Source organism: Canis lupus, chromosome 1, assembly GCF_003254725.2.
Source record: "Canis lupus dingo isolate Sandy chromosome 1, ASM325472v2, whole genome shotgun sequence".
Classification (NCBI taxonomy): domain Eukaryota; kingdom Metazoa; phylum Chordata; class Mammalia; order Carnivora; family Canidae; genus Canis; species Canis lupus.
In genome coordinates this window covers 110,487,521-110,499,948 of record NC_064243.1, presented here as the reverse complement: position 1 = coordinate 110,499,948, position 12,428 = coordinate 110,487,521, and the positions used below count along the sequence as shown (strand labels likewise).

The following is a 12,428-nucleotide window of genomic DNA, read 5'->3' as shown; positions in this document are numbered from 1 at the left end:
TGGCATGAACAAACAGGGAGTTCTTTATTTTGATTTGTCTCATGGCTAAGTCTGTTCGTGTTGATTCAGCTGCTCAGCAGTATCATGGCACTGGTTCAGCTCTGTGATTCCCTTGATTGTGAGCTGGTTCCCACAGTTCCAGGTACCATGTCTGTGTTCCAGGCATGACGGGTAGTGTCACCCTGTATGGTGTGGAGGCTGTACACTGCCCAATTCCAGTGGTCAGCATGTATTAGGTAGCCTATGGAAATGAGGCCTCCTTGTATTATAGAGTGCACAACCTGTACCACTATACCAGGCAATTCTAGAGAAGAGGCAGCATGAGTAGTAATACTTTTCTTTTTCATACAGAAAATAATATATTCCCCAGAACCCCCCTGGTAGACCTCTGCTTATGTCTCATTGGCTAGAACTTGGTCTCATGGTGGCTGCTAGTTGCAAGGGGGTCTGGGAAAGCAAGTATTTGGGGTTTCCATCCTCAACAGAGGGATATATGCATAGAAGAGGAGATTGGAAGGGCTGTTAGGTTTTAGCAGCCTATAGTGACTGCCACAAGCATCAAAATGGGGAGGGAAATTCATCCATCCAGGGCTTTTATGGGTGCAAGTGATAGAATTCCAACTCAAATGGGCTGAAGGAAAAAAAAATGGGCTGAAGGAGAAAAAGAAGAATTTGTTTGTTCCGTTAACTAAAAATGTCCAGAGGTAGTTAAGTGCTTCAGGTCTGGCTGTTTCCAGGTGCTCAGTGATGTCATTAGGGATCTCTCTGTTTCCATCTCTCAGCTATAGTTCAAGTTCGAGTCATTTTTGGCACAACCCTCCCATGGTGGGGGCCAAATGGCTGTATGCAGCTCTAGGCTTATATCCTACCACCTTAGAACCTCTCCCTGGTACCTAAAGATTGCTTCTTTTACCCGATATTTTTGGTTGGAGTCTCAGGTCTCTCTCTTATTGGCCTGATTTTGGCCATGTGCTTCTCTCTGACCAGTTAGCTATGGCCAGAGGGAGTCTGTGTTCTAATTGGCCATGTTTGAGGCACAAGGTCACTGCTGAGCTAGGGAGTAGGTTCAGCCCTACCCAATCCCATGACTGAAATGAGGGGGGAGTGTTTCCTAGAAGGAAAATTGAGGGCTCAACAGAAGAAGGGCCAGGACTGCTAGATAGGCAAAGCCTTGGGTGTCCACTATGGATTAATCCACATCTAAGAATGGTGTTGACTCTTGACTCCACCCAGTCCCCTCTGAGGTCTGACTGTCGCTGGGTCTCAGTTTGGGTGGGACACTCACTGGGTCTCAGCATGGAGGACTTTTGACTGTCCACAGACCCCTCTGTCTGAGCATCTTCTTTTTCTCCCTGGACCACAGGTCCTGGGAGGACTGGGCGCCCCTGGCTTCTCCATTTCCCATCTCTGCATGGCATGGGGTGGGCACCCATGGGGTCCCTGCTGAGGATTTGATGGCTGAATTCTCAACTTTTCTTACATACGTCTCCTCTTGCCCTTTCCCAGAGTCCACAAACACGTCAGAGCTGCGGATTTGCAGAATCAACAAGGAGAGCGGGCCATGCACGGGTGGGGAGGAGCTCTACCTGCTGTGTGACAAGGTGCAGAAAGGTGAGGGATCTGGGACAGCGCTTGTGTATGCTGGCGAGTGGGCAAAGTGGCATTGGGCAGCTTGCCCTGGGACTCCGGAAGCCTAAGTAGGCGGGAGCGGGAGGCGGAGCTGGTTAACTGGGACTTTGCAGTGGAAGGATCCAGAACCCCGGCTGTGGAGTCAGACTACAACAGTCGATTGGTTTATTCACTTATGGAGCTGCTTACTCACTCATTCATGTACAAAGATGGAGAGCTGTGTCTGCTGGCCCATGCTGGGTGCCAGGCAGCACGAGCTGATGGTGGTGATTGGGGGGGTGGGGGCTCTTATGGAGTTTGCATAGGTAAATGCTTTATGGCAGCTAGGTAAAGGCTACAGATGAAGAAAATGGAGAATGGAGAATGGAGATGAAGAAAATGTATCTCCTTCACTTCATGTCTATTCAGATGTCCCTTCTGCAAATAGGGTTTTGAAAAAACAGATGTGGGTGCCCAGGTGGCTCGGTCAGCGGAGGAATAGACTCTTGATCTCAGCTCAGTTTTTTGTTTTTTTTTTTTTTTTTTTTTTTGTAGGATTTTATTTATTTTTTCAGGAGAGACACGCAGAGAGGCAGAGACATAGGCAAAGGGAGAAGCAGGCTCCCTGCGGGGAGCCTGATGTGGGACTCGATTCCAGGACTCCGGGTTCCTGACCTGAGCTGAAGGCAGATGCTCAACCACTGAGCCACCCAGGTGTCCCCTTAGCTCAGGTCTTCATTTCAGGGTTGTGAGTTCAAGCCCTGTGTTGGGCTCCATTCTGGGCATATAGCCTACTTAAAAAACAACAGCAACAACAAAACAACAGGTGCATCCTGCACTGCCTGGCTGGAGAGAGCCTTGGCTCTTACTGTATATATACTTTCTGTATCCTTTGCATTTTTTATCCTGACTCTACTATAAATAACATCACCACCAAGGATATAAATGTCCTTATTATATGCCAAGCTCTGTTATAAGCACTTTCTACACCTCACTCATTAGATCATCTGATTGCCTAATAGTTCTAGAGGTAGATCCAATTATTACCTCCCTTTCATAGATGAGGAAAGTAAGGCACAGAAAGGTTAAGTAACTCGCACAAGGTCACACAGCTAGGCAGGTAGACACAGCATTTGAATCTATGTGGCCTGTGCTCATAATCATTCTTCTGGGAGGAAAAGTAAAAAATAAAGAGAGTTGCAAAACCTCAGGAAGATGGAGAAAAGAGAAAAATAATTCTGAGAAAGGGGATAGGGAGGAATGGCTGGAGGGGTTGTGGGCGCAATTTTACTAAGTGGGGCCAAGGAGATACCATTGGAGCCATGACTCTCCATGTGACTCTCTGGGGAAGAGTCAGCAGAGGAACAGCAAGTACCAAGGCCCTGGGGTAGGAGCAGGTGTCATTGTTAGAGAAACAGTAAAGTCAATGGGGCAAGAGGGGAGCATAGTGGGAGAACATGTCACAGCCTCAGGGATCTCTTCCGATCCTTTCTCATGCTCTGTGCTTATATAGCTAACGTCTGTCTCCCCCATTGGGTTATATAGGTCAGGGCTGTCCTGGTTAGCAACTTTGTTCCCAGAACTACCCATTCCAGGATCAAGCACCCATGAAGTTCTCAGGAAAAAAAAAAAATCTTTACTTGCTCCTTTTTTTTTTTTTAATTTTTTATTTATTTATGATAGTCACAGAGAGAGAGAGAGAGAGAGAGAGAGAGGCAGAGACACAGGCAGAGGGAGAAGCAGGCTCCATGCACCGGGAGCCCGACGTGGGATTCGATCCCGGGTCTCCAGGATCGCGCCCTGGGCCAAAGGCAGGCGCTAAACCGCTGCGCCACCCAGGGATCCCTCCTTTTTTTTTTTTTAAGCTACAAATTCCATTCTTTAAAAAACATTTTTATGGGATCCTTGGGTGGCTCAGCGGTTTAGTGCCTGCCTTTAGCCCAGGGCGTGATCCTGGGGTCCCAGGATGGAGTCCCGCATCGGGCTCCCTGCATGGAGTCTGCTTCTTTTTCTGCCTGTCTCTGCCTCTCTCTCTCTCTCTCTCTCTCTCTCTGTCTCTCATGAATGAATAAATAAAATCTTAAAATTTTTTAAATTTAATTTTTATGTATTTATTTTAAAGATTTTATTCAAAAAAAAAATTAAAAAAAAAAAGATTTTATTTATTCATGAGAGACACAGAGAGAGGCAGAGACATAGGCAGAGGAAGAAGCAGGCTCCATGCAGGGAGCCCAATGTGGGACTCAATCCCAGGACTCCAGGATCACACCCTGGGCCAAAGGCAGATGCTCAGCCACTGAGCCATCCAGGTGTCCCTTTAAAAAAACATTTTTAAAAAAGCATTTAAAGTGTACAATTCAATGGCATTTAGAACATTAACAATGTTGTGCCATCACCACTACCTAGTTCCAGAACATTTTCATCACCCCAGAAAGAAACTTCACTTCCCATTTCATATAAGCAGTCACTCCCTATGCTTCCCTCCTCTAACGACTAATCTGTTTCTGTCCATGGATTTGCCCTTTCTGGACTTTTCATTTAAATGGAATCCTATGATATGTGGCCTTATGTATCTGGCATCCTTCACTTAGCTTAATGTTTTTAGATTCATCCATGGGATAGTATGTATCAGTGCTTCCTTCCTTTTCATGGTGGGATTATATTCTATTTTTTTTTTTGAAATATACATCTTCTATTTCTTTTTTTTAAGATTTTATTTATTTATTCATGAGAGACACAGAAAGAGAGAGAGGCAGAGACACAGGCCGAGGGAGAAGCAGGCTCCATGCAGGAAGCCCAATGTGGGACTCGATCCAGGGACTCCAGGATCACTCCCTGAGCTGAAGGCAGGAGCTAAACCACTGAGCCACCCAGGGATCCCCAGGATTATATTCTATTGTATGGATATATAATTTGTTTATCCATTCATAAATTGGTGGACATTTGGGTTGTTTCCACCTTTTGGTTATTATGAAATGTTGCTATTAATGTTTGAACATTTGTGTGTAAGTTTTTGTTTGATCTCCTGTTTTCAGTTCTTTTGGATATATGTCCAGGTCAGGGAGGTTCTTATAAAATTTTGAGTGAATGAGCAAATGGAGATGGATGGCTCTTTTGTGCTGGGCCCTAGTGCTAGGCAGTGCTGGGACACAGCAGTGACAGACACAGGCCCCAGCTTTGCTCTCCAGGGCTGCCAGTTCAGTGGTGGTGGTGGGGAGGTTAGGGAAAGAAACACAAATTACAATTGTGAGTTATGCTGAGAAGGAAGAAGACAAAGCATTAGAACTGGGTGAGAGCACTAAAACAACAAGAAGACCAGACACGGTCTGGCCACCTTGGAAGGCTTCCCAGAGGAAGTGATATTTGAGCCAAGATCTGAGGAATGCCACAGAGATTGTTAGGGTCCTGGGAGTTGGGGCCAGAGCAGGGAAACTGGTCCAGGTGTGTGCAAATAACTAGAGGCAGATGTCAGTCTTGTTCTATTGTTCGTTCACTGGCCGGTCTCGGACTGGTGGCTTCACTACCCTGAGCTTCTGCTTCCTTATCCCTCAAATGAGTTGGTGTTAGGTTGAGACAGGCTCTCAATTACCCAAGAACTACACTATAAAGAGTTAGCATTTACTGAGAATTTCTGAGTGCCAGGCCTGAAGCTAGTACTTTGTGTAATGCTAATAAAAGTAATCATACCTGGGGTACCTGGGTAGCTCAGTTGGTTAAGCATCTGCCTTTGGCTCAGGTCATGATCCAAGGGTCCTGGGGTTAAGCCCTACATCAGGCTCTTTGCTCAGCAGGGAGCTTGCTTTTCCCTCTCCCTCTGCTTGCAGCTCCCCCTGCTTGTACTCTCTCTCTCTCTCTCTGTCAAATAAATAAAATCTTTTAAAAAAAGTAATCATACTTAACGTGGACTGAGCACCTTTACTTGGAATGATTCAACTAATCCTCCAAGCAACCATGTGAAGTAGGTACTCTGATTTTGCTTCTGCTTAGGTGAGGAAACTAGGCCCAGAGATATCAGGTAACTTCCCCAAACCCTTGGGAGATGGTGGTGAAGAGCTCTAGCCCACTTGGATTCCCATCTTGCCTCTACCACTTGTTGGCTTTGTGACCTTGGACAAGTGACTTCACCTTTCCGTGCCTTTGCTCCCTCTATATAATGGGTTTCCTCAAGGTACTTTTTTTTCATAAGATTGCTGTGTGACTTAGAGGCAATCTCTGTGTGTCTAGACAAATATAAAGCCTCAGTAGATGGAATTAGTGTGAAAAGAGGCAATGCAATAAGATAAGAAAAAGAAATAATGGGCAGTATAGCATACTGGATCCTGACTATCCTGCTACCAGCTGTGTGACCTTGGGTAAGTCTCTTTACCCTTCGAAGCCTCAGTTTCCCCATATTTAAAGGGGGTATGTAAAAGAGTTAACATAGAAGGTCTGAGACTGTTATCCTTTGAAAGGCCTGTGTGCAAGGTTGATGCTTGGCTGGTTATTGGGAGCTTGGATAATGAGAGGGGCTCACTGTGCTTTAACTATATGAACAAGGTGGTTTGTGCTGAACACCTGCTTTGCTTCTGGGAGTCTGAAATTTTGATATAGGCCAGGCAGAGGGTGCCTATGTAACCAGCCCCCAATAAAAACCCTGTGTACTGAATCTCCAGTGAGCTTCCCTGATAGACAGCATTTCACATGTGTTGTCACAGTTTGTTAATGGGGTGGGGAAGGGATTAACATGTTCTCTGTTTCCACTGGGAAAAGACTCCTGGAAACTTGTGACTGGTTTTCTCTGGACTTCACTCCAGGCATCTTTTCCCTTTACTGAGGATGCTAGGTATCTTTTTGCAGTAATAAATCATGCATGAGTACAATTATAGGCTGAGTCCTGTGTGTCCCCTTAATGAATCACTGAATCTGATGGTGGTCTAGGGGGACTTCTGACATGGTGGCGATATTAATTCTGTCTGTCTCTCATGTTGCTAAAAGGATTAAATAAGATAATATATTAAAAATATGTAAAACACTTAGTGGCTGGCACACAGTAGGTGCTCAACAGAAGGTTAACTGCTGCTATGATTAGTTTTATTCTTTTTTCTTAAGATTTGTTTTTTTTAAGATTCTATTTATGTATTCATGAACTACACAGAGAGAAGCAGAGATATAGGCAGAGGGAGAAGCAGGTTCCTCAAGGGATCCCAATGTGGGACTTGATCCCGGGACTCTAGGACCACACTCTAAGCCATAGACAGACACTCAACCATTGAGCCACCCAGGTGTCCCAGATTTATTTATTTGAGAGAGAAAGAGTATGTATGAGCAGGGGAGGGACAGAGGGAGAGAATCTTAGGCAGATTCCTCACTTCCTTAGCCCCCCTCCCAATATGGGGCTTAGTCTCACGAACCTGAGATCATGACCTGAGCCAAAACCAAGAGTTGGACGCTCAACCAACTGAGCCCCTCAGGTGCCTCTATAATTAATTTTATTCTTAAGGATATCAATATTGGGGGCACCTGGCTGGTTCAGTTGGTAGAGTATGGGAATCTTGAGCTCAGAGTTGTGAGTTCAAGCCCCATGTTGTGTGTGAAGCTCATTTAAATCAAATGGATGTAATAAAAAAAAAAAACAAATGGATGTAATAAAACTTAACATATATATATACATATACACACACACACATATTTTTAAAAGAATATCAATGTTGGGATCCCTGGGTGGCGCAGCGGTTTAGCGCCTGCCTTTGGCCCAGGGCGCGATCCTGGAGACCCGGGATCGAATCCCATGTCGGGCTCCCGGTGCGTGGAGCCTGCTTCTCCCTCTACCTGTGTCTCTGCCTCTCTCTCTCTCTCTCTGTGACTATCATAAATAAATAAAAATTAAATAATAAAAAAAAAGAATATCAATGTTGATTTGGGGGAAGGCTGAATGAGTTGGGGGCCCGGTGGGCCAGTGCCCTGGCTCAGCTGACGTCCCCACTTTCCCGCCAGAGGATATATCGGTGGTGTTTAGCAGGGCCTCCTGGGAAGGCCGGGCTGACTTCTCCCAGGCCGATGTGCACCGCCAGATTGCCATTGTTTTCAAGACACCACCCTATGAGGACCTGGAAATCGTTGAGCCTGTGACCGTGAACGTCTTCCTGCAGCGGCTTACTGACGGGGTCTGCAGCGAGCCTCTGCCCTTCACGTACCTGCCTCGGGACCATGGTAACCACGGCAACCCAGGGTGACCCATTGCCCAGAGACCAGGTGTCTGGCCTAGAGGGGACAAGGGAAGAGGCAGAAGTAAAATGCAGGCTCTTGACTGCACAGGCTGGGTTCAGTTCCTGGCTCTACCTCTTACTGGTTGTGTGACCTTGGCCTCTCTCTGACCCTGTCTCCTGTGTAAAATGGAAGTAACAGTACATAGCTGATGGCATTTGGGGAATATTTGATTATTTCTCCCCTCAGCTTGCCTCCTCATGCCTGGCCCTGTACTGAGTGGTGCTGAGGACACAGCAGTGACCAAGATAGCCCCAGCCCTGCTCTCATAAGTCTCACAGTCCTATTGTGGGGATAGATTTGCTCGGAGGACTCAGATTGCTCAGAGTGGGCATCTGGTCCAGGCTTGGGGATTAGGAAGGGCTTCCTGGAGGAGGGGATGACTTAGTTGAGGACATGGGGATGACTAGGCAGTTGTCCAGGGAAGTGGTGGGAGTTGGAAAATAGTGTTTCAAATAGCTAGAATAGCAAGTGCAAAGGTCCTGAGGCAGGATTGTGCCTGGGATGTTCCAGGAACAACAAAGAGGCCAGTGTGGCTTGAAGTGAATTTGGGTTTCATTCTGATTGAGATGCGGACATCTATTTGCATTAGTTGGTCAAGAATTAGAACAGGTCAATGACTTCCTAAATGGTCTCTATAATTAATTCTTAATTATTATTATTGATGGATAATGTTGCCCCTGGTATCTCCTGAACAGACAGCTATGGCGTGGACAAGAAGCGGAAACGGGGGATGCCTGATGTCCTCGGGGAGCTGAACAGCTCTGGTGTGTCCCCTCTGCCCCTTTCCACATCCTGGGAGGGGATGGCTAAGCCCTAGCCTGGGGAGGAGGGGCTGTGAGGGTCCAGGGGTCCTCATCTCTGCCTTCCTTCAGATCCGCATGGCATCGAGAGCAAACGACGGAGGAAAAAGCCAGCCTTCCTGGATCACTTCCTGCCCAACTCCAGCTCAGGTGGGTTGTGGTTCCCCACTTAGGGCAAGCCCCTGCTCTCTGAAGTGGGATGAGGGTGAGCTGCAGCCCTGCTTCTGGCCTCTTCAGCAACCCCCCCCCCCGCCCTCCCGCCAAGAGGTCCCACAAGGCCAGGAACTCACATCTCAGGCAGCAGCATGAAGTACATGAAGTAGAAAGTACAGTTCTGGATACCATTTGGAGGAGGCTCGATGTCTCCTGGGCCATTCACTTGCTGTGTGACCCTCACCAAGTTGCTCGACCTCTCAGGGCCTCAGAGACTCCTCTGAAAAGTTTCACCATACACCTCCCTCATTGGCCTTTTAGATTTTTTTTTAAAGATTTTATTTTATTGGGGATCCCTGGGTGGCGCAGCGGTTTGGCGCCTGCCTTTGGCCCAGGGCGCGATCCTGGAGACCTGGGATCGAATCCCACATCGGGCTCCCGGTGCATGGAGCCTGCTTCTCCCTCTGCCTGTGTCTCTGCCTCTCTCTCTCTCTGTGACTATCATAAATAAATAAAAATTAAAAAAAAAGATTTTATTTTATTATTCATGAGAGACACAGAGAGAGAGGCAGAAACACAGGCAGAGGGAGATGCAGGCTCCATGCAGGTAGCCTGACGTGGGATTCGATCCGAGGTCTCCAGGATCAGGCCCTGGGCTGAAGATGGCACCAAACTGCTGAACCACCCTGGCTGCCTGGCCTTTTAGATTTTATTGCATTTCTTTTTATAGACACTATATAATGGGTACATAGGTGCTTTGTGTATGTTTACTCATTGAATCTATACCATCACATCACTTCCCCCCTCATTTTACTGATAAAGAAACTGAGGCCCGGGAAGCTGAAGTCTCTTAGCCAAGGTCACATACTGCATTTGCGGTGGAGCAGGGACTTGAACCTGGGCATCTATACAGGTAGATTAGTGATAAAATATTATGTGGAACAGATAGCAGGGGGTAAATGGTAGATAAATGGGAGGGGTTGTCAGAGCCAACCAGCCTTAATTCAGAGCCTGTCTCTAGCCCAAACACCCTCTGGCCTGTTCTACCCCTGCTTTCATCTTAACTCATATGCCAGCCTCTGCTTCCCATGAACTGCAGCCTTATCTGGCTGCCATCAGAAGCCTCCCCAGCCGCTGACCACTAGCTCTAACAGTGCTGTCCCCTAATACCCCAGCTACCCCAGGGCACCCAGCTCCCAGCCAGCCACCAACAGCCAGCCACTCAGAGTCTGCTGAGCCTGGATCACTCCAACCAGTCCCACTGTGGAGGTTTCAAGTATCACCTGTTGTTCCCCCTACCCACTGCACCTGGTAACTAATGCCCAGAGCTCTACCTATAGCAACAACCAATCCTAGCCCACTTCACCAGTCTTCAATCCCCAAGTCCCAAAGCGTCTCCTCTTTAGCCACTGCTGTTCATCTACGTCCTCCATCACCCGTTTCCCAATGCCTAAAGCCCTCCTCTCTCATCCATGGGGCAAAGCTGCTCTGGCATGATAGTATAATGGTTAGGAGCATGGCCTCTGGAATCAGACTGAGTTTGGATTCTGAAGCCTGAATTTAGCCATGTGACTTCTTTGGATCTCATCTGTCAGATGGAAATCTTACCTCTTAGGGTCCTTTTTAGAATCTAGTCAGGTCATATCACACAGATAGTTAGCATAGTTAGTGCTCAGGAGATCTTAGGAACTTGCTGGACAGGAATGCCAGGAATGCATTTGTTATGATCATGTTTAGCTGTATTCACAACAAAACCCAAATTAACAGGGGCTTCAACAGGCTATATTTCTCTTCTCAGATAAACAGTGGTAGATAGTCCTGGGATGGTGTGGAGGCTGTAGGATCATCAGAGACCCAACCAAGCTCCTGCCATTTTCAACTCATTTTCCATCTCATGGTCCAATATGGCTGCTGAGGCTCCAGCCATCACACCCATAGTCCAGCCAGGAGAACTTAAGTCACATGATGACATTTAGCTGTAAGGGAGGCTGGGAAATAGAGTCCCAGCAGCCCTGAGTCTTTCTGAGATAAGCATAATTTGCCTTTGCTGGTCAGGTTTGTCTTGTCTCAGAAAGAGACTCTCCTTTATAATGACATACAATTTTACCTTCCAATTTGGGAACTGGTGACTTCTCATTTAGGTCTTCCATGTGTGGGGCTTTCACTTTTTGGGTGGTCTCTATAACTTGGGTGAGGGGAGGACTTTAGAGCCTCTTCAACATCCTTATTTTTTGGAAAAACTCCCCAGCCCTGCAGAAGCATAGTTTGAACCCTGGTTCTACAACTTACCAGCTATGTGTGACTGAATTATTTTGCCTGTTTGCTTTTTTTTTTTTAAGATTTTATTTATTTATTTATTCATGAAAGACATAGAGAAGCAGAGAGAGAGAGGCAGAGGGAGTAGCAGGCTCCATGCAGGGAGCCTGATGTGGGACTCGATCCCTGGACCCTGGGATCAAGACCTGAGCAGAAGGCAGATGTTCAACCACTGAGCTACCCAGGCGCTCTTGACCTCAATTTGCTTATTAAGTGCGAATGGTGATAATGCCTACCCCAGGGTTCTCCTTGGGATTAAAGGAGGCCACGGTGATCATGCATTTAGCTCTATTAGGTCACTGGAGTTTGGGCATGGCCAGAAGTTGATGCTAAAGCCACCCTATTTTCCTTCCCTCTCATCTGTGCAGGCCCGTTCCTCCCACCGTCAGCCCTGCTGCCAGACACAGACTTCTTCCCTGGCACCGTGTCCCTACCCGGCCTGGAGCCCCCCGGTGGGCCGGACCTTCTGGACGACAGCTTTGCCTATGATGACAGCACGGCCCCCACACTTTTCACCATGCTGGACATGCTGCCCCCTGCGCCGCCACTCGCCAGCGCTGTCACGGGCAATGGGGCTGCAGGGCCGGCTGTTGGAGAGCCTTCCGGCCCTGAGCCAATGACGCTGGACTCATATCAGGCCCCAGGCCCCGGGGACGGGGGCACTGCCAGCCTTGTGGGCAGCAACATGTTCCCCAACCAGTACCGTGAGGTGGGCTTTGGGGGAGGCCTCCTGTCCCCGGGGCCCGAGGCCACGTAGCCCTGAGGTGCTGGAGGAGAGGCACTGGGTGGGGAGGACTGGAGGTGGAAGGGGCCGTGCAAACCCAACGAGGATGTCCCGCACCGCACCTCCATACCCGTGGGCCCCCAAGTGGTCAGTCTTCCGATCTCCTCATCCTTCTTAATGGGACATCTTTGGCGCTGGTGAGAAGCTCCGTAGCACCGGTTTCCCCTGAGCCCATTTTACAAATGAGAAAACCGAGTCCGGAGAGGAAAAGGGGCTTGGCTCCCATGCACCAGCTTGTAAAGTTGCCTCAGCCCCCACGAGTGGGGGCGCCTTCTCCAGGTGGATTCTGGAGTGTACATAATGGGAGAAAGGTGCAGATCCTCAGCTCTCCTCCCCCGAGCTTGAAGGTGGGGGATAAAGATTGTTTGTTGTGAGTCTTCCCAATAAAGATGAGTTTTTGAGCCTTGGGAGTCTGCTGTCTTCTCCGCTGGGGAGACCCCAGGGCGCTCACGCACGAACCCGCGGGGATCTCCTCGGCTCCGCCTCTCTCGGCAGCATCCTCCAAGACCCCGCCCCTCGCG

General features: G+C 48.1%; 1 protein-coding gene across 2 annotated transcripts in view; it reads left to right on the top strand.

The window, feature by feature from the left end:
• Positions 1-12,308, top strand: part of RELB (RELB proto-oncogene, NF-kB subunit) — a 30,007-nt gene extending 17,699 nt beyond the window's left edge. For both annotated transcript variants that reach the window (XM_025424686.3, XM_049109301.1), the window contains 5 exons: positions 1,507-1,611; positions 7,582-7,797; positions 8,550-8,618; positions 8,727-8,804; positions 11,492-12,308. In XM_025424686.3, the coding sequence (XP_025280471.1) occupies positions 1,507-1,611; positions 7,582-7,797; positions 8,550-8,618; positions 8,727-8,804; positions 11,492-11,880 (857 nt within the window). In that variant the 3' untranslated portion in view covers positions 11,881-12,308. The remainder of the gene's footprint in view (positions 1-1,506; positions 1,612-7,581; positions 7,798-8,549; positions 8,619-8,726; positions 8,805-11,491) is intronic.
• Positions 12,309-12,428: the final 120 nt, after the last annotated feature.